This window comes from Juglans regia, chromosome 2, assembly GCF_001411555.2.
Source record: "Juglans regia cultivar Chandler chromosome 2, Walnut 2.0, whole genome shotgun sequence".
Classification (NCBI taxonomy): domain Eukaryota; kingdom Viridiplantae; phylum Streptophyta; class Magnoliopsida; order Fagales; family Juglandaceae; genus Juglans; species Juglans regia.
The window spans coordinates 28,499,151-28,521,306 of NC_049902.1; the positions used below are offsets into that span (position 1 = coordinate 28,499,151).

General features: G+C 33.5%; 2 protein-coding genes across 3 annotated transcripts; one reads left to right on the plus strand and one right to left on the minus strand.

Annotated features, from left to right (window-relative positions):
- Positions 1-1,710: 1,710 nt before the first annotated feature.
- LOC109021701 lies at positions 1,711-2,617 on the minus strand. Its single transcript, XM_035687730.1, has one exon. The coding sequence runs from the start codon at positions 2,381-2,383 to the stop codon at positions 1,916-1,918; it is 468 nt and encodes a 155-aa protein (XP_035543623.1). The 5' UTR covers positions 2,384-2,617; the 3' UTR covers positions 1,711-1,915.
- Positions 2,618-16,053: 13,436 nt separating this feature from the next.
- Positions 16,054-20,540, plus strand: LOC109021715 (GTPase-activating protein gyp7-like). Of its 2 annotated transcripts, none has more exons than XM_019004413.2 (5): positions 16,054-16,918; positions 17,752-17,887; positions 18,022-18,071; positions 18,780-18,833; positions 18,972-20,540. In XM_019004413.2, the coding sequence occupies exons 1-5, from the start codon at positions 16,722-16,724 to the stop codon at positions 20,248-20,250; spliced, it is 1,716 nt and encodes a 571-aa protein (XP_018859958.1). In that variant the 5' UTR covers positions 16,054-16,721; the 3' UTR covers positions 20,251-20,540. The 2 variants fall into 2 exon arrangements, with proteins under 2 accessions (XP_018859958.1, XP_035543234.1); XM_035687341.1 differs by having other exon boundaries at positions 16,072-16,590.
- The last annotated feature ends 1,616 nt before the right edge of the window (positions 20,541-22,156 follow it).

Genomic DNA, 22,156 nt, shown 5'->3' on the forward strand with positions numbered 1-22,156 from the left:
TTGTATTGGCGCCCGGAAATCGACTGTTTATTGTCTTCGGATTTTTACTACTTTTGAGACTTATTTTTTTAACAATAATATTATATTTCATTAACTCGTGAGTACTATATTGATAAAATAAATTAAAAATGATTTTATCATAAGTTATCCGTATAATTTATATTTAAAAAATGTTTTTGGTCTGTATCTCTTATATAAAATATTTTTTAATTACATAAAAATAAATTTATAAATTAATGTGAAATGTTAAATTATAAAATTATTTTTATTTTAAAATAAATCTAACTAATTTTATAAACCTACGTTAATTTGAGGCCAGCATAAGAACACGTACCATTATTCTTCACATATATAATCAGCTAGCCAGCAGCCCAATCACGACATGTGCTTATTATACATATCATACACTTCAAACCATTAGCAAACGAGCTTTTTGCTGGCCAGCAACTTGACTTTAAGCACGTGTATAACCCTAATCTGTGTTTAGAGAATAGCAGTGCCAAACTTCAAGCACATGTCGTGATTTGGGCTGCTGGCTAGCCGATTAGATAGGTTATAAGAATAATGCCATGCGTCGAATGCTACCGACAGTAGATTTCCATTTAATTTTTTTATTTAATAATTACGAAAGTATATTTTAATAATATTGATAATTTCTTTTTTTTTTAAGATTAAAAAAATATATAAAAAATAATAAAAAAAGGCCTCGGGATAAGTGTAGCACGATCCATATGTTAATCATGTGTTTCCTCGTACCGGGATACAAGTGCTTCATGTGCTCATTTACATTTTCAGGTTGGATTTAGGAATGAATTGATACGAGTTGAATGATTTTAAATTAATTAAATAAAATATTATTAAAATATTATTTTTAATATTAATATTATTTTAAAATTTAAAAAAATTATAATAATAAGGTAAGGTAAAATGAATTTTCAAGGCTAAAAATAGCTCCTCAATTTACAATTTGAAGCACAGCAAATCATCCGTTGTTTGTGGCTATCTTCTCGAGCGAGTGAAGGAAGTAGCTAGCCAGTCCGCACGATCAATTTATTGGATTTATTGTCTTTTTTATTTATTTTTATAGGTTATGTTGTCGGTAACGACTCTTTTATTTTTATTTTTTGTAAATATTAATTTGTCTCCTCATTTTATCTTATCATTTTGACTATTTTTGTATTTAATTTTTTTTTTAATTTTTTTACTTAATGATTAAGAAAGTAATTTTTAATATATTAGTGTATTTTTTATTTTTTAAAAATATTTAAATATGTTGAAAAAATATAAAAATAAAAATCTGTATTTAGCCTAGCGGTCAGATTGAGCGGACTATTCTAAGTAGCAGATAGCCCGACTCTTTTTTTTTTATATTATATAAAATCACTATTTATTTTAAATATTTGAATTGATAAAAAGAAATAGATTATTTAGGTTGGTTGGTAAGTGAATAGCCTCACTATTTATTAATATTCACAAATAGATTACTATTATTTATAGATAATTTATTATTATTTATAACAGTTCATTACCATTCATTATTATTCACAAATAATATGAAATCATCCAAACGTAGCTTAATCGTTCATATTTATCCTAACAAACCAAACATTCCCATCCCATAATACTTTGAAGTTGTAGGGGCAAATTAATTAAGGACACTGATCGACCGACGTGGTCTATTTCGTTACGAGGACAATATATAGAACAAAATGACAAAGAAATATTGGATTATTGATTGCGGTCCACTGAAGATCGAGCGAAACCTTAAATATATTGATTCAGTCGGTGAATGACACTGATTCAAAAGAGAAACAAAGTACGAAATAAAAACAATAAGAGATGATTCAACAACAAAAGAAAATCTGCAGAATAATTATGAAGAAGTACTTTTCGTTCCTTCCATCATTGATCGGTACTATTTGCCTTCTCCATATACTTCTGCTTTCTCTTCCTCAGTCATGAAGGCTGTAATGGGAAAAGACTTGCCAATCCCCATTGGTGTTTTGAAATAGATCTTCTTGCTTGCTGCATCTTCCATGCTCATCTCAGTAATGGGCACCCACAAAAATACCTGCTTGCTCTTGATTCCGGTCATCTTCTTCATCTTCAACTTCTCCACGTACGCAGTCACCTCTGTGGCATAGCTCACTCGGCTGTTAGTCCCAGTAAAGAAATGCTCGGACGGGGCCTTCTGTTTCATCCAGACGAACCCCGTTTCTCGAACTCTTCCGCACTCTTCGAGGTCCTGCAGCGGTAAAACGCCTCTGGGGAACCCTAGCTCTGCCAAGAGCTCGACCGAGTGGCGGTAGCACTCTTCCGACCCATGCACAATCTCCGCCCCGGCGCGCTCGTCCTGATCCCGTGCTGTGCCGCCGCTTGCCATTGCGCTTTAATTTGGCCCACGACAAATGATGTGTGACGGTTTGCGTCGAAGAATTGAGGATTGTGCGATCGAATGCGGTGGAATAAATAAGGGGCGGAGGTCGTTGGCTGTAGGTTGAGCTAAACTGAATTATTCAAGAGTGGTTCACCGAATTGCTGGGCGACTTTTGTTGGGCGGCGGTGCATTAAGATACAGTACGTACTGTATTCATCTATGGAAAGAGAACTTTCGTAGAGGTCACACTGTTTGGCAAATTTGAGTTGAATTTTTATTTTGATAACGAGACAAGTCACAGTATGGATTAGCCATTTAGGTAGTGGCGGATAGAATTTTCCAACCAAAAAGAGTGCTTTATTTGGGAGGGAAATAAATGAAGGCCTGAATTGCGCATCAGCCGGAAGCCGCAACACATCATACAGATTTTTTTTTTTCACTCAATCTATTGAGTGTGCGGCGGCTTCAACAAATAGTAGACTGATATTTATTATTTCTCATAAATGAAAGAATGAGCGATTCTCAGTTTGGATTGAAAATACAATTTATTTTATCTTATTTTATTATTATAATTTTTTTAAATTTTTATACAAAATATAATAAATAATTCAACTTTTTCAAATTTTAAAATAATAATAATATTAAAAATAATATTATAATAATATTTGATTCATATCATCTAAAATCATCTCAACTCATATCTAAATCTAAATGAGACCTAACTTTGTTATAAAGATCCAATAAATGAAGTCGGTATTCGAAAGAAAAGTCTATTACATAATCATTTTCAATATAAGAGCATTTTCATCTGATTCCTTAAATTTTTTTCTAAATTTTAGCTAAAAAGAAAACTTCCTATAATTTTATTCTAAATTTTACTCATCTTTAAAAAACTTTCTACATCTCATTCTCTATCATTTCTCTATTCTATTAAAATAATATTCTTCTATTTTTTCTTTATTACTTTTTTCTCTCACTTCCATTTACAAACTTAACTACTCAATATTTTTTCTTATGTTTTGAAGTATTAATCTAGTGAATATTTTAAACAAAAATTTAAATTATTTTTTACAGATATGATAATATTTTTTAAATTTTTTATATTTTAGTAAATATTTAAATTATTTTTAAAATTATTATTTAAAACTATAATAAATATGTGTATGAGAGAAAGTGTAGATGATTGAAAAAATAATTTATTTTATTTATTAGAATAAAATATTGATAAAAGATAATTTAGGGAATGAATAGTGATTCTCTATATTTAAAGAATTATTATTCATCCCCTAAATCAAAATCCTAAAATAAGGAATAGGGTGAGAGGGGATTTATTAGCTTTTTCCTAAATTCTTCCCTATAATAATTTAGGGATAACTAGTGAAAAAGACTATGGGATGGGAATGCTCTAATTGGAGTACATATTACAACTAAATAGTAAACATTACAAGTCGGCCAAAAACTGTATGCATTACAACTAATTTTCCACTTATCTATTACATGCCACTAATTTTCAACTAATCTACTACACATTATAACTAATTTTCAACCTGACCAAAAATACTAATTTTTATCCTTGAACAAATTAAACTGTACACATTATTATAGCATGACCAAAAACTAATTTAGTGCTTATCTACAACACATTACAATTCAACCAAAAACTGAAATACTGTCACATAATCCAAGCATCCCTCCATCAACGATGCTGAAATCTCAAACCTGCATTATAATGGATTTAGAAACATATTAATTGTTCAACTAAAGTCTTTCACATTCTAAATCGAATGACCATAAGTTCATATCTTCAATAACCTAGTTCATGAACACTAAACATGCTAGAAATCCATTATATATATAATGGAATCATGGATATAGAGGGTAATTTTTCATATTAAAGGTGGTCAATGACCTTGCGCAATGAAAATTTGGAGAAAAACAGGAGACATCAATCTCACATTCCCAAATCAAATTCAGGCCCAAACATTGCTGGGTTTTGATTAAATCCCTAGATCTTTTCGTTTTTCCATTTCAAATATCCATATATCCTATTTTTAGACATAACTTAATCCAAAGCTGTAGTTTTTTAGGTCAGTTAGATTTATTTGTGGAAAGGCATTCCGTTGAAAGCTTCAATTGTAAAGAGGTAGAGGGCCAAATATGCAACAGCCAACCAACTGATCAAGGAGAAAAATACTTTGCAATCACAATCAGTTTCCAAATTACGCAACAATCACAACCAAATCAAGGAAAAAGTGGACATATGCCGAATGAATCAGAACCGAGCTTGACCTAAACAAGGGGGAAGAGAACAACGAATTGAGGCTTAGCTGGACGTGAGAGGGGCGTCTCAGGCGGTGTGTATGGCGGTAACGAAGGCTGCAACCAATAAGTGTTAGGCTTCGTTTGGAAATTGAGCACATCTCAATTCATCATTATAATTTTTTCAAATCTCAACATAAAATATAATAAATAATTTAATTTTTTCAAATCTTAAAACAATAATAATAATAAACAATAATATTCTAATAATATTTTATCATCTCAACTCAACTCACTTCAACATCCAAACCCACCCTTAACCATTTTCAGTCAAAACCCGTGGAGAGAGAGAGAGAGAGAGAGACGGAGAATAGATGATGGGAGAGACACTCACTTGAGATGGCGATGCTGAACGATGCTGATGGACGGAACTGCCAGAGAGACGAAGCGGGGGAAGAGAGCGCGAAAGGTACTAAATTTTATTTTTGAATTTCAAAGGCCTTGTTGGGTTTTGTTGCGGAGAAAAAGATTTTAAAAGCAGAGAAAACGGTATTTTAAATACCGTATTAGTTGGTATAGTTGGTATTTGCCGTACTGACTATTGGTCCAAATATTGCATATATTTTGTACCGACCTAAATACCGGCCGTACCGGTCAATATTTCGACCTTTAATTTTTTTCTTCTTATTTTTTTCATTTTTTCAAACTATAAGTTTAGTTTTTGACACCTCAATTCAAACTAAACTATTTATAATTTATATATATGTATTTATATATAATTTATTCATATATAGACTATTATTTTAGAATATAATTTTTATATATTTATATATAATTTATTCATATATCGACTATCCCAAAACTGTACCGATGTCGAAATATTTTGTTCCAGTGCCTTGGCCGATACGGTATTCAAAACATTGGAGTTGAGTAGTGGATGAAGTTATATGAGGTCCATCTAAACTGAGTTTAAAATGTGTTTGGATGTTAAGATGAATTTAATACTTTTTTGAGAAGTTAAAAAATGTTGTGAGTTCCACGTATAAAGATGTGTAAGTTGAAAAAGGTTGTGTGTCCCACGTATAAGTAGGTTTTGAGTTGAGATGAGTTTAATAATTTGAGAGTTAGATATTTGGATGTTAGACTCAATTTAAAATTAGACTAAGCTCAGCTTAGTCTTGCAACCAAATGCAACTTTAGGCTCGGTTTGGATTGAGCTGACCTCGTTAGTTTTCATAGATGAGATGAGTTGAGATTAAAGTTAAAAGTTGAATAAAATATTATTAGAATATATTTTTTTAATATTATTTTTATTTTGAGATTTGAAAAAGTTGAATTATTTATTTTATTTTGTGTGAAAATTTGAGAAAATTATAATGATTAGATAAGTTGAGAGGAGTTCTAAGGCTGGTTTGGATTCAGATATGAGATGAGATGATTTTAGATAAAAGTTAAAAAAAAATATTATTATATTTTACTTTTTACTTTTATTATTGTTTTGAGATTTGAAAAGTTGAATTATTTATTATATTTTGTGTAAAAATTTAGAAAAGTTGTAATGATGAGATGAGATGAAACACTTTCCGAATGTAAACGGGACCTTAATCTCAACTCATCTCATCATAACAACTTTCACAAATCTTTACATAAAATATAATAAATAATTTAACTTTTACAAATCTCAAAATAATAATTATATTAAAAAATAATTATATAATAATATTTTATTTAATTTTCAACTTTTATTTCAATTTATCTCATCTCAACTCACTATCTAAACTTAACCTAAATAAAAGAAGAGCTGCCATGTCACTCGATTGTAAATAACTTGTAAACGGGAGGGAAGGGTATCATTACCCAATGAAATCTAGCCGGCTGGTGTGTTAGTTTCAAATAAGGGTGGCTTTATAGTCATGGCTCACCGTTGCGAGCTCTCATTAGTGTATGACAAATGTTTTTATTTTTTATTTTTTTTATATGTATTTCTTTTAACACTTTTAAATATTTTTTAAAAAAATAAAAAATTTACTACATCATTAAAATACATTTATTTAATCATTAAGTAAAAAAATAAAAAAATGTTAACGGGAGCTCCAACGGAAAGAACAACATTTTCCTTCAAATAATTAGTAAACAATGAGTGATACAGTCGAAAGAAATTTTATTAAAATAAATTTATATGTATTTTAATATGATCTGTTATATCTATTTTATAATAAAAATAATTTTATAATCTGACATGTCCTATCAAATTATGTCGATTTATAAATTTATTTTTATAAAATTCGAGACAAAACTTCACTCGCCAAATTTGTATTTGATACTAATTGTGAAGTATCTAGCAGCCCCGTAAATATTTTATTAAATAAGATCGATACAAATAATCCAAAAGGTCCAAAATGTAAGCCCATGATTGAATCAGATAATCAACGCACGCTTTTTTTTTTTTCTTTTAATAAAAAACCTCGTATATTTCAATTAACTAAACTTTCACCAGGACGGTTTACATCTTTAAAAACTTGAAAAACAATAAACTATGAACATTCTTCTATTCATATCTTCTATTGGTCAAACTTAAAAGCATTCTTTGCTAACAAATGAGCCACTTCATTTTCTTCTCTTTGAACATGCTGCACTCTCCAAGCTTTTCTCTCATTCAAATTAGTTTTGACATCTTCGATTATATGGCCAACAGAGGGTAGATTCTCCTCCTCACTATGAACTGTTTTCACCACCACATCAACATCTTCTTCTAAAATAACTTTGTTGAAATCAAGTGAATTACACAACTCCATTGCATACCAAAGAGCCATAGTTCAGCCTCCACAGGGTCATGTACAGGGTTCTTTTGTAACAAGCACAAGCCATGATATCGCATTTTTCATCTCTCAAGACTATTCCTAGACCCAGAATGTGTTTACTAAGGGAAGCATCCCAATTGGTCTTAATGAAACCTTGTATAGGTTTTATCCACCTAATATTAACTTTGTCACCCCCTCTTGCCTCATTTCACCCAAAAAAATCTTGATCCTTCTCTTTCCCTTGAACATCTCGAAAATCCTCAAGTATTGCTTGGTTGTTTTAACCAAACACTCAGGATCCTTGAATTTATCTTCAAAGATAAAGGAGTTTCTTCTTAGCCATAACATACACATTAATACTGCTGCAAATTCAAACTCCATTTCAGACAGCCTATCCATGAACTTATCCCAGAGCAGTAGGAAATTATCTTTTGTACTAGACCATTTTTAAGCTGCTCTGAAGGACACTGCACATACATCTCTTGCTGCTATGCATTGCCCCATGCATAGCTATCTCCTCGTCTTAACCACAGACAGGGCAAGTTACAGTTTCTACCAATTTCCTCTTCCACAGATTCTTCTTTGTAGCTAATAGGTCATTCCCCAATTTCCATAAGAAAGCTTTAATTCCTCCTGGCACCTTGAAACCCCATATACTTTTCCATTTCTTATCCTTTTCACATTCTCTAGATGTTTCACCTTTATGAGCTCTTTTCCTACATTGCTCTACAAAGTATGCACTCCTCACAGTAAAGGAACTCTTATTAGAAGGCCACCAAATCATCTTATCATCTGAGCCTAACTTGCTCAAATTAATGCTACAAATCAGCTTTGCTTCCTCCTTTATAAAGACTTCCCTTACCAGCTCTTCATTCCACTCCTTCCCATCCTTATTCAATAAATCATAGACCCTCGCATAGCTGTCCAGAATCTTCACAGGAGAATGAACCCTGAATGATGATGGAGAGTTAAGCCACTTGTGACCCCACACATAGATACTCTTCCCATTTCTAAATGTCCACCTCAACCATTCTTTAAGCAGGTTTAATGAACCCTAAATACTCCTCCAAATTAAGGAGGGATTATAGCTCAAACTAGCATCCAACAAGTGTTTTGCTTTGTAATACTTCTCTCTGAATATATTTGCATCCAAAGAATTAGGGAATTGAAGAAACCTCCATGCTTGTTTGACCAATAAAGTTGTATTAAAACTATCAATATCCCTAAATCTCATGCCTCATTTTAATTTCTGAATCCCTATATTTTCTCAGCTCTGCCACTGAATCTTCTTTTCCCCATCTGTACTGCCCCAGCAGAACTTAGAAAGCATGTTATTAATCTCTTTACACAAGTTCTTGGGAAATTTAAAAACACTCATTGTATAAGTAGGTACTGCCTGCAACACAGCCTTGATTAGCACTTCTCTACCAGCAGGTGATAGAAACTTATTCTTCCAACAATTGATTTTCTGCCATATCCTATCTTTTATACTTTTAAATGAGTTATATCTTGATCTTCCAACCATAGAGGGTAGACCAAGATATCTTCCATAGCATCCACAAGCCACAGATCCCCCTTGCCTCGAAATTAAAGCCCTGTTTTCAGCCTTTGTATTTAAGCTAAAGAAAATAGATGTTTTTTCTTTGTTCAGAAACTGACCCGAGGCCCTCTAATAGACCTTTAATAGATCCATAAGCTTATACCATTCCTCTCCTTTTGCCCTGCCGAATAGGATACAATCATCTACAAAGAGCAAATGATTTATCCTAGTGCCCCCTCTAGCCATGGTTACACCTTTAGTAAGCCACTTGCATAAGAGAAATTAAGCAAGGAACTCAGTCCTTTTGCACATACTAAGAACAAATAAGGGGAGATATGATCCCCTTGTCTCAAGCCCCTCCTTGGAATAATTCTCCTCCCTGGCTTACCATTTATTAAAACTAAATAGCTCATTGTTGATACACATTCCATGATAAGATTTACCCATTTTTCACAAAATCCAAGTTGTTTCATAACAGCCTCTAGGTAACCCCACGAGATCCTATCATATGCTTTGGACATGTCCAACTTGATAGCCATAGATCCAACCTTCCCTTTTAATCTAGTCTTCATAGCATAAAGTGCCTTATAGGCCACCATAATGTTATCAGCAATCAGCCTTCCTGAAATGAATGCACTTTATGTTGGGGAAATAACCACTGCTAATACATTCTTAAATTTGTTGGCCAAGACTTTAGAGGCAAGTTTATAGATCACGTTGCAAAGACTGATAGATCTATATTCACTAACCACTGCTGGATTTTTAACTTTGGGAATAAGGGCTATATAGGTGTAATTCATCATTCTATCTATCATTCCTCCATTTAAGAACTTCAAGACAACTTCACATACCTTATCACCCACAATATTCCAATGATTCTGATAGAAACATGCCCCTAAACCATCTGGTCCAAGAGATTTCAATGGGACCATTTGTTTGATGGCCAGTTCAATTTCAACTCTGTTGAACTCTTTTATTAAGCTTTCATTCATCTCCTCAGTAACTGTTGACTTCAATGTCCTTAAACAGTCATTTAACTCCTCTTGAGATGGTTCTGAAGAAAGGAACAGCTTCTCAAAATAACCATTAAAGGCTTCTTCTATGTCCTCTCTACTGGTCAGCTTGCAACTTTGTCATTGTAAATTTGAGAAATCCTATTTTTCCTCTTCCTTTGATTGGCACAATCATGGAAATATTTAGTGTTTCTATCTCCATGTTTGTACCAATGCCTTTTAGCCATTTTTTTCCACTTCAAATCCTCTTGCTCAAGCAGACCCTCCAATTCTTTTTGAATTTTCCTTATCTCAGTAATATTATGGCTCCCTTCATCCACCTATAGTAGTTTTAAAGCCTCAGATTTCTCATTGATCTCTATCACCTTATTCCTCCATAGATTTCTACTCCACCTTTTTAAAGACCCTATACACCCATCAATAGACCTTTTTAGTTTCTCAAAATGTCCTCTTCCAAAGTCTGCTTGCTTCCAGCCCTGTTTCTCACATTCTGTTTCTGTAGCCCACCATGCCTCATACTTGAAGTTTCTGCCTCTATATGATTCAATCACATCTATATGTGAGCAGCTCAATAGTACTGATCTATGGTCAGAACTTCTTGCAACTAAAGTCTCCATATTAATCTCCTTCTCTCCTTTTTGTTTGGTTATAAAAGCCAGAGGCATGTTATACATATGCACCCATAGCTCCTCTCGATCAAAACAAATCTTCATTGGCGGCGTGAATCCATCAAACACCTTCAACACCACCAACTGATTGTCAAACAGCCATGGCTTCCCTTCCCACACTCTCTGTTGTCTCCATGGTTTGCAAAAGTAATGACAAATACATTCTTCCCTACCCCTGAGAACTTTGCTGCCCTGCTGAGTTTCCAAACTTTGGTCATCGTAGATTCCATCACCCCAGGACTTATCGTCCTCTCTAGCCATAATTTTCCAACCAGACTACGTTCTCCCTTGCTCCTTATTTCCTCGGGTAAATCCTCATCTAACTCCATGTTTACTTTTTCCTCATCAGTTAGTCTGAGTTTATCCCATTGTTTCTCCAAGTTTTCCATCATTGTCTACTTTCTTCCACTCTCTACTTCCTCTAGCACTCTTCTTACGTAAACCCCCTTCAATCCACCAAGAGCTGACACAGAGTCTTCCTCTTGAATCTTTCTGCCACCCTGCGCTGTCGGGATGACCACCTTACACTATCCTCATGCCACCTTACGCTGCCTTTGTGCCACCGTACACCCTGCTCTACCACAGATTGTTAGAATCAATGCACGCATCTAGACACTACAACATCACGACTCGACCTCTATGAACATATTTCAATGATTACAAAATTGTGAGCCAATAGACATGTAATTAGAAAAATGATAAATTTATTAAAAGTAAAAACTTTAAATAAGAAATACCAAAGATGACTCGTGACAAAATAGTGCACTCAAAAAACCTTCCATATATAAAAGAAATATGCATCAAGTTTAGCTACGTGTTATTATTGCCAACTAATCTCTAATGAGAAATGTTTGATCCATAAAGAAATCTTACAAGACGAAGATTACAAACAAATGTACCTTCTTATAATATGTTAGATTGTAAAGTGTTTTTTTGTTGTAAAATATATTTGATATATCATACAAAATCATATAAGTTTATAAATTTATTTTTATAAAATCTCTTTGAATGTACAATACTTCTTATCTTCAATACACTCGGCTCGCAGACAAATTCATATTTAATAACCCCTACTTTGTTCTCAATGAACTTCTGATATCTTTCCATTCAGTCAGTATTACAAAACATAATTCCTAATTTCTACAGGATTCCTCTTTATTTATAGAATGATGCTCCCTCTAGTCTAGAGTCTTCCATTGGTCTAGATTCATATATTTTTAAAATTTTTCATAATTTCATTTTCAAACATTACTCAAGCACAAAATCAATCTAAAATTTAAAAACTTAAAAAAAAACACAAAAATAATTCAAGTTTTATAAACTTCAAAATAAAAATTATATTAAAAAATTATATTCAAATAGTTTTTTAATTTTATAATTTTTTTATTCAATTTTTTTCTCTCATTTTCTAAAACTAAATAAAATATTCTTACTTAAATTATTTTACTACTATTTACAAAATTCTGAAATAATCTTGTTTATGAGACTCACTGTATAAAACCTGCCCTGTACACTGCATTTTCTCATCTCTCATGCTAACCCTAATGTTAGATCGATGTTGGGCGCTATGGACCCAAATTCCAAATATCAAAGGCTCAAATTGTTGCACTCTACTTGGTCAAGCTTTTAAGTTCAAATCTAAAATTATCACTAAAAGTGGGCACCAAAGCCACCAACCAACCAACCAACCGTTACTAAGTGGCATCCGTTGTGCATATATATATATATATATATAGATTGACCTTGGGCCGGAAAAAAGAAGAAAAGTACGCGGAAATTGTGGACAACTCAACTATCCCAACGAACAATCTAATGATTTGCCAATGGGCCCATCCATTATGACTGGTGGGCCCTTGGGTCATCATCATGTGTTTTCCTTTTCTTTTTTTTTTTTCCTTTCTTTCTTTTACACCCGACTTTGGGATGGATTAAGGACCTAAGATCGGCACGACCTGAGGGTTATGTCGAGACATATATTATCAATCTTCAATTGTCCTTTCTTATTATTCTCTCTCATGTTAAGAAATCTAGATAATGCTGCTGAAGTTATCAATTCTTCAACACTCTCATATGATAATATGGGTAATGTATTACTATTTATTACTATTTTACTATTTAGTTAATTTGTTTTTTCTTTTTATTATTTAAATATGGATTAAAAATATCAGAATATGATTTTCTTACATAATTTTAAAAAAAAAAATCAATCAATCAACGTAATCATGTAATTTAATAAAAAATAAATTTAATTTTATAAAATTAGACTTAGAGTAAAAAAATGTCAATTTTTATAAAATTAAATTTATTTTGAATTAAATTACATAATTATGTTGATTAATCGAATTTATTTTCTTCTAGATTATACAAGAATATTATATTCTATAATTTTTAATCCAAATTCAAATGATAAAAATAGCTAGATAATAAAACATGAGTAAAAAATGAGTTGTAAGGTAACATTACCCTTATTATATTTCTTAAACCTTTCTTCGTATCTTACCGTGTTTGAGTAACTTGGCTCGAAATGTTTGATTTTCTCTCGGGTAAATGGGCTGCCCAAACAGTCAGATTTTGTTTTTTGTTTTTTACCATTGGAATAAGCAAACTCTCCTCGCAAGTCATAAGGGGTGAGATAAGCAGGCTATCACGTTATCTTGTCCAACTATAATGATCATTAAGAATGGGAGGTTCACTTGATGTAGCAAAGCAGAAAGGCCAAAGATATTTAATGTGAAAAGATATGAGATACTGCATTTAATGAGATGAGATAAGATACGATGTCACGCATGTTAAGATCTAGATCAGATAAAGAAATCAATAAAAAAACATTTAATGCAGTACATAAAAACGTAAACACACGTCGAGATCATCCTCCGCACCACTATAATAGGTTTAGAAAGAAGGTAAAATTTTCTTGGGCACTATAATTTAATGTCTACTAAGTTCAATCTATCAGGAGCATATATAACTCAAGTATTTAGAGTTTCCCAAGCTCGAAACTCCCAACAAGATGTCTTTCTTCATTGCAAGCTAGCTCAGACAGCATTGTTGGCATCGAAAGCTATACCAACAGTTTAATCATCCATTTTGGGAAGTAAATATGCGAGTAAGAACTATTAGTTATTTGCTTTGGAAGCTGTTACAAGGAAATGAATGGAAGCTCCAAATAAACAAAGGAACAGGCGTTGAGACACAAACCAAAAAGAATAAAGATGGAATTCTCGCACTTCATGTGACTTGTTTTTAGATTGGATCAGGGCAAAGCAAGGGCATGTTGTCCGACAGGATTGATTATTTTGTCTCCCCCATGCTCTTTTACTTGCTGTTTCAGTCGCATGATATTAGTACCCCATCACCATGTGGTATCAAATCGGCCTATCCTCTCCCAACTAAATTACAACCCTATCTTATTTACCCCATGCAGGCCTTTTGACTTTTGTTTCATCTTTTAGCTTTCTTTGTTGTCTTTTTCCTAACCTCGCTTATGTTAGAGTGAGTAAAAGTAGAAAATTGTAACGTAAATAATATAACAAAATTCATTCATTCATTTGTATCAATCACGATCTCGATCTTTTTATCTGCTTGGTTTCATAAGTTATCAATATTAATAATCTAATATAAATAATTAAATTTATTTTTTAATTAGTTTAATATTTTTAAAATAATTGATAATTTTACACGATATCAGAATATATGTTAAGATTTAAATCTCGACTCTACTAATTTTGAACCGGTGATAATTTTACAATAGCTTTAACGAGAGTAATCCGGCAAATTGCCTAAAAATAAGAAAAAAAATTGTCATAATTAATTAAATAAGTAATTGTGACAAATAATGTTGTTATCAAAAGCCGCGTTAGAGCCTTCAATGGACATGTATTTTATATAGAGTAATATTATACACTATATTTTTATTTTATTTTGATCATACTAAATAATATGTGATACATTTATTATCATTAGATGATAAAGAAGTATGTAATAAATAATCATTTAATGATGATAAATATACCATATCTTACTTAGTGAGATGAAAGTGAGATAGTAGTATGTTGTATAGAATTTTCCTTTTACATATATATATATATATATATATATATAATAACAAAATTTCTATATACAGTTATTTTGCGTATTCTTTGCATACTCTACTAATATAATTGACTGTGTTATTTTTTTTAATATAAAATAATTGTTTTGGCCAATCAAATTAATGGAGTGCGTAAGGAGTACATAAAAGTGACTGTATGTAGCAGAACTCAATAAGATTTGTCCCATTTGGATATAAAAAGTGTTTCATCTTATCTTATCTTATTTCATCTCATCTTATTGTTACAATCCATTAGAAGTGTTGTTCGAACATGTTACTTGATAGTTGACCCTTCGGTAATATTATAGACGAGATAAATATTGATCTCTCTTAAATTAATTATTAGTCAAGTTAACAATGTTAATTTGATGGATATTACAGTTATGCCTTGAATTAATTGTTAATAATGTTAACAGTGTTAGAGCATTAGTAGGGGTTCAATGGACTCAACAAAGTTTGGTTAGAAAATTCACTTTTATAAATTTAGTTAACCACTTTTTAACAACATCAAATAACAGACTCTTCAAATCTATCACTATTATATTAAAATATTTATTTTGACAATTTCATTTATTTTAATTCTAATTGTAATTTGAATATTTATTATATCGTACATATTAATTTTTTAACGTTGATATTAGATTTTAAAAGAAAAAATTGGTATAAACTAATCATAATATTACAGAACTAGAACTTGAAGCACTCCAGTAAGATGATGCCACGTCATTGAAATGATGACTGATGGAGATTGATCTCCTTCTGTGGTTGAGTTTAGAATTTGGCGCTTCGTGCTTTTGAGATGAAGATGAATTTTCTGAAATTATGAGCTCGAGTTAAACGAATAGCATGTGGGAGAGAGAATTTTTTATGCCAAAATAATATTTGGCCAGTAACTTGGACTCAACAGATTTGACCAATGAAAATGATTAAAGTTAAAAATACTGTAATTTTATTGGGTTTACTACAGTGAGTTTTTATACAATTTAGTTAAATTTTTATCAAAATATAATTTTATTGAATCTACTACTAGTTCTCTTTCAACGATTAACGTTAAAGTTAAAAGGTTGTTTACTAATAAAATTTGAGTAAATTTTAGGTTTAATATTATTCGTATAGACTATCATATAATGATTTATTAGTAGAATTATAAGTAGTAATATTATTTATAAAATGATTATAAAAAAAATATTATTTATAAAATTATACTTTATAATAAGAATGGACCGGGCCCAAACTGTTTAGGTGCCCGTACATTGCCCAGAAGCTGAAAGTGTGCGTCTTCGATCTACATTTCTTTCTAAATTCTCACTCCCACTCTCCGTCCCAGAGAGAGGCCGAATAAACAAATAACAAATAAATAAAAATCAGCGAGATTCGCTTACCAAGAAGGAGGGAGAGATATGGATGTCACAGAAAATATAATAAAATCAGCAGTATTTTAGTATTTCTGCTATATTTATTGACTTTCATGGAAAGCAAGCAGAGCTTTAGAAAAGGCCGTTGTAGAGAGAGCGAGAGAAGAAGATATTAGGTAAGATAAAAGAGAGGTGTGGTTGGGTTTCCCGGTACCTCAGTTCGTGTGTGTGTGATGGTGTTGTTGAGGACGAGGAAGAGCGAAGACGGGAAAGAGGTATTGTCCACGGTATTTTCCCGTTGCTTCCTCTCGTTGAAGCTGTTTCTCTCCTCCGGTGGCGGCTCTGATACTAGCAGATGGATCGTGTTCATTGAAGGTAGCAGCGGCGGAAGTGGCTTCGGCTTATCGGCTGCCAATGTCGGACTGACCATCGCAGTGACGGCTATGGTCGGTATCGCCTTGGCCGCCACTGTCTTCTACTCTCTTTGGTAAAAGGGGAAACCCCAAGAAATCGAAATCCGAGCCCTAAAGAAATGAGAAAGAATCAAACCCAATTTCGTATTCAGTTTCAGAATCTGGAAGAATTACTAGATAGATAGATAGATAGATAGACAGATAAATGCTTACAGACGAGAAACACTTGATGAGAGCCCTACGGCGAAGTCACACTTCTTCGCCGCCTTCGTCGTCGCCAAATTCCTCTTCACTATCGTCGTCGTCGTCGTCATCTTCGTCGTGGGTTCATTTGCGATCGGTCTTGTTAGTCGTTGCTCACTCCTCCTCCTCGCCTTCGTCCTCATCAACTTCCACTGATCGGTGAGTTCTTAATTTCCTCTTCCCCTAATCCAAAGTTTTTTCTTTTCCCTTTCTTTTTTTCTCGATCAATTTCAGAGCATGTATTGTAGAGTAGTGTTTTCTCTTCAGATCCCGATCTGAAAAGTACGCAGTTTTGTATTCCAGTGTTAAAAAGCGCCACCGTTCAACTAGTTCTTAGTAGGAAAACGGTCTCATCTTGTGAGATTCAGATTCAGTCTCCTGTTTTTTTTCAAATTATATTTTTTTAATTGGTGGTTTCAGGTTTGGACCGTGTTCTTTGTTACCCAGCGGATGGGGCTATATTGTGACTGTAATTGAGCTTTTCCTTTTCAGTCTTTGTTTTCCTCATTTTTGCAAAATTTTAGGCTGATAACTAAAAATAATGGAAATGAACTCGGTGTTTGATTATGAATTTGTTCACAAAACCCCTCATTATTACTGTTTACATATAATAATTAACTGTTTGGGTTTCAAAATCAGAATTCCTGAGTATTTCTGCTCCGACTGTCATGACAAAGTCGCTAAGTTAATATTGCTTTGCGATTCAATCTGTTTTTCATGCTCATAAGCTTTTGTGGCAAAACTAATATTTGTGCAATCTTGTACAAGTTTATTTTACTCGCTCGAAATGATTACTGTGGTGGATTAGTTTTACAACTTCCCCGTTCACCTTTACTATGCCTGCAAATGGGGTTTTTTTATGACTGTCATACATTTACTTTTTATATGAACCTTACTTGTTTTTAGGTGCAGATAAATGTTTTATGCTATTCTGTGCCTCAGTTTCTCCTTCACTTGGTTAATGTTTCTAATTTATTCTGTGCTTTCTCCAGGGCCAGTCTTAAATCACCTTGGTCGCGTAGGAGAAGAAAACATACCCTTCTGCCAAAACAATGGAAGAGTTTCTTTACACCAGAGGGAAAGCTCAGTGATGGTGGGGTCAAATTTTTGAAGAAAGTTCGTGGTGGGGTAAGCTATCGAATTTTCTCAAACCACCTTGTTTTCTTCTTTCAAATTCAATTTTATTTTTTTTAGTTTCTTCTGATTTTTATCCCTTTATTTGTTACTGTTGTGAAGATATGATTCCTTATGCTCTGATGCAGGGTGTTGATCCAAGTATTAGAACGGAGGTTTGGCCTTTCCTTCTTGGAGTGTAAGAATTTCCATCTAAATACCTTTATGTATCACAATGTCTGTGCGTGTTTGTATTATGGTATTTTTGTTCCTCTCTCTTGAATTGTGAAACTAAGATAGATTTTACTACCTTTTGGAGACTTCTTGTTATGTTGTTAGTCATAGCCACAGGTTAGCCCGGTCCTATGGATTGCTTGATCCATAACTGACTTTAAGTTGCTTGATTTATGATATCTTTTCCCACCCTCGTCCTGATTCTTTAACCATTCTTGTCTTAAGACTCAAAATCTGGATATACATCAACTAGGAAGTTATAACACATGCACACAGACATACACTCCTGAACTCTACTGCTATCAAACGGGAGAGTCTGGGAACCAGAATCTGTAGGTAATCATTTTCTGACTCTCTGAGCCTTTTTTTTTTTTTGTGGTAATTCAGGTGCAGTTGTAACTAAGGGGACTTTTATGTAATTACTTGTGTGGCCATGCTAATTTTCATCACCATTACTTATAAAAAAAAACATTTGCTTCACCATTATGGTTGCCATGTAAATTGACATATTGCAAAATTCCTTCTTCATGGAGAAAACAGACATATAGATTGCTATTTTATACTGATTTATGATTGGGTCTCTTGCTCCCTTGCGCTGAATGCTGGGTGTTTCTTAAGGGCCAAATTTCTCCAGATCTTTCATGTCTTGACTTTGATATGCTCGTGTGCACAGCTATGACATTAACAGTTCCCAGAAAGAAAGAGATTTGGTTAACATACAGAAAAGGTATTTTCATTATTGATTAAATCCATTAGGACGCTTAAATTTTATGTTTGGAATATCATATTTTTTGTGTTTTCTACTCCCTCTCTCCCCCTTCTTCTCTTGTTCCCCTTGTCACTCTTTTTTTACTTTGTGATGCAGAAAAGAATATGTTAAGCTGCGGAAGCGATGCCTGCAGATTTTAAAATGCAGTGAGGAGACTTTAAAACTGAAGGAAGTTTCTGGGAACTGCAGCAATGAGGGTAGTGGGGATTTTAGTCAGGTTCTAGATTCTCCTAGCTTAGAAGATGTGGCCAGTGCCAGTAGGTCCCTTTTGACTGAGGGAGGAAGCCCATTGGCTGAGGATGGCCATTCTGTCTGTGGTCATGCCCTTCAATCCTACGATTCATCTTTGGAAGAAGAAGGTGATAAGAGTGGACTGACTTGTGAAGATGCCTCTGCCGGAGACACGGAGACGACTGATTCCGACTCTTCAGAAGAACCTGAGGACATGCAACCTTTACTTGCCACCAAATTATCTGAAGAAAATGGCCTTGATGAGCCTGCCAAGGTGAATACATATGCCTTCGATCCAGAAAACAAGTCTCCCTCTAATGCTGAAAGCAAGTCGAAATCCCACACAGCTGAAGATTTTGCCAATTGGCAAAGAATCATCCGTCTTGATGCTTTGCGGGCAAATGATGAATGGTTTATTTACTCACCATCTCAGGCTGCAGTGTCAGAGATCAAAGCTCACCAGTTAGCAGAGAGTGCTGGGTTGAAGGATTATGATCACTTGGAGCCATGCAGGGTTTTCCATGCTGCTCGCCTGGTTGCTATCCTGGAAGCCTATGCAGTCTATGATCCTGAGATTGGTTACTGCCAAGGAATGAGTGATCTACTTGCTCCAATAATCACAGTGTTTGAGGAGGACCATGAAGCCTTTTGGTGCTTTGTGGGTTTCATGAAAAAAGCTCGGCATAATTTCCGACTTGATGAGGTGGGAATCCGGAGGCAGCTGAATATTGTTTCCAAGATTATCAAGCGCAAGGATATTCATCTCTACAGGCACCTGGAGAAGCTTCAAGCTGAGGATTGCTTTTTTGTGTACAGGATGGTGGTGGTTCTCTTCCGAAGGGAGTTAAGCTTTGAGCAGACGCTGTGCCTGTGGGAGGTAATCTGGGCTGATCAGGCGGCAATTAGAGCAGGGATTGCCAAGTTAGCTTGGGGTAGAATAAGGCTGAAAGCCCCTCCTAATGACGATTTGTTGCTTTACTTGATAGCAGCCTGCGTGCTGCAAAGGAGGAAGCTCATAATAGAGAAGTACAGCTGCATGGACGAAATTATGAAGGAATGCAACAGCATGGCCGGCCGTCTGGATGTTTGGAAGCTTCTTGATGATGCTCATGATTTAGTAGTCACCCTCCATGACAAGATTTAGGAACACGCGTCTCCTATGCTCACGTCTTGTTTTTTTCATTCCTCCCCAGACTCACACTCTTCTCTTATAACTTCTAATTTATTGTGGTCCTGTTGAGGATCCCTTCAAAACCTAGGGATCTTCAGGTTGATTTCAACTGCTTGATGCTCTAGCGTCTGAGGAGCAATTTCTGTTGCGAGTAAATTGTTGGATTTATAGTGTAGTTGCCCGCACTCGGGACTCATTTTGGGTGATGGTGGCAACACTGCAGAATTAGTTCTTTAGAATTATTTAACTCTCCCTTACTTTCTTAAACCTAGGACTCTGGTATTTTCTGTTTGCATTTGTTACGTGGTAAGCTGTCAATGCTGCTCTGCTATCCTGGCCCAAGACATGATCTTGGTGTTTCTATTTGGATTTTGGAGGACTCTCAAAGCAAAAGCAATTGAGTTACAAACCCACCTTTAGGGTGGGTTCTTCTGACTTGATAAAATAAGCCCAAATGTAGTCATATTGTCATAAACATATGCTTTCCCATCATTTTGCCATTATTGATTCTATTCTAGTACCATCCTCGCATGTTTATGGGCATTTCTGCTTTTATGTTAATTGGGAATTTGGGATTAGAATAAAATTCTTAAAATACTCGAGCTCAAAAAGTTTTTTTTTTAGCAGAATAATATTAGATACAGTTTTAAGATATGTAAGTCGCACGTATTCTCTTTAAAGAAAAATGGAGTTTACAATTAAAAATAAATAAATATTTTTTTACGTAAATTTTAGATTTATCAAAATTTTTAAAGGTAATGCGCTGCACTTGCACACTCGATTGTAGATATCAATTTCCTTTTTTAAAACCTTTTTTTTAATATTAAAAAAAAATCAACCTTTTACTTAAAGCCAGGTTGGTTGCACCCTAGTATACACCCTCGATCGAGGTATTATGAGGGGAGAAATGATACTTGTAGTCATGAGTGTGCAAGTGTCGTGCAGTCGCTTTGAAAAAAGTGAATAAATATGGGATCTACATGAAAAAAATTAATTTTTTAATAGTGGACCTCACTCTTTTTCAAAATAACTGCACGACATTTGCGCATTCAACGACTATATGTAGCATTACTCATTATGAGGGTGGTCGAGCACCTACAGTTTGAATTTTTAACTAAACTCCTTGAACCTAAGAATATCTTGGAAAAATATAGGAAAAACAGTAAGATAGACGTAAAAATTGACGAATTATAGTTTGGACCAAAGTTAGTAGATACTGAAATTTGTGATGGCACGTGATCACGTGCAAATTTTTTTAGGGAACTATTGCTTCTTTCCAAAGTATCGACGGTCTGTGAGTTTTCTTATCCAGCACGTATCTTTCAGATAACGTTGAAAAAATTACAGATCTGTCTTTTTCAAATTTGGAGGAAATAAAACAAATAAAGAAGGAAAAATAACTTCATGGACAAAGTAGATTAATGGAAAAAGAGGAGAAGGAGGAGGAAGCTCTCTCTTGTGAAAAACCCAAGTTTGAACTTTGAAGACTTTGCACACAGAGCCTATTTTATTCAAATATAAGTTGATCTCTATCTATCATTGAGTTATATTATACGTTTATGAATAATTTTTTTATTTTCAAATAAATTCGAACTTGATCATGAACTACTTAAATTTAACACTGATATATAAGTGTTTATTGTCAAATTTACTTGAGTTGTTTTTATGTTTTATTTCCATACTCGATGGGGGATTCCAATGACCTAAAACAATTGTTAATATACTTAGTTGTTTATTGGTTCTTGTATTTTGGCCTTTAGACAAATTACTCTCTAAATTTAAAAAATGAACTTTTTTGTACTCTTAATTTTGATCGTTTTGACCATTCTGTTAGAATTTTTCAATTTTTTTCTTTAATTTTAAATAGTTTTCGGTTTTT

Excerpts from the sequence above, each read along its gene's own strand:
- LOC109021701 (XM_035687730.1), bottom strand. The coding sequence starts at position 2,383 with ATGGCAAGCGGCGGCACAGCACGGGATCAGGACGAGCGCGCCGGGGCG.
- LOC109021715 (XM_035687341.1), top strand. The coding sequence starts at position 16,337 with ATGGTGTTGTTGAGGACGAGGAAGAGCGAAGACGGGAAAGAGGTATTG. Across the intron at positions 16,591-17,751 it reads ACTGTCTTCTACTCTCTTTG|GGCCAGTCTTAAATCACCTT; the intron begins GTAAAAGGGGAA and ends TGCTTTCTCCAG. Across the intron at positions 17,888-18,021 it reads TGAAGAAAGTTCGTGGTGGG|GGTGTTGATCCAAGTATTAG; the intron begins GTAAGCTATCGA and ends GCTCTGATGCAG.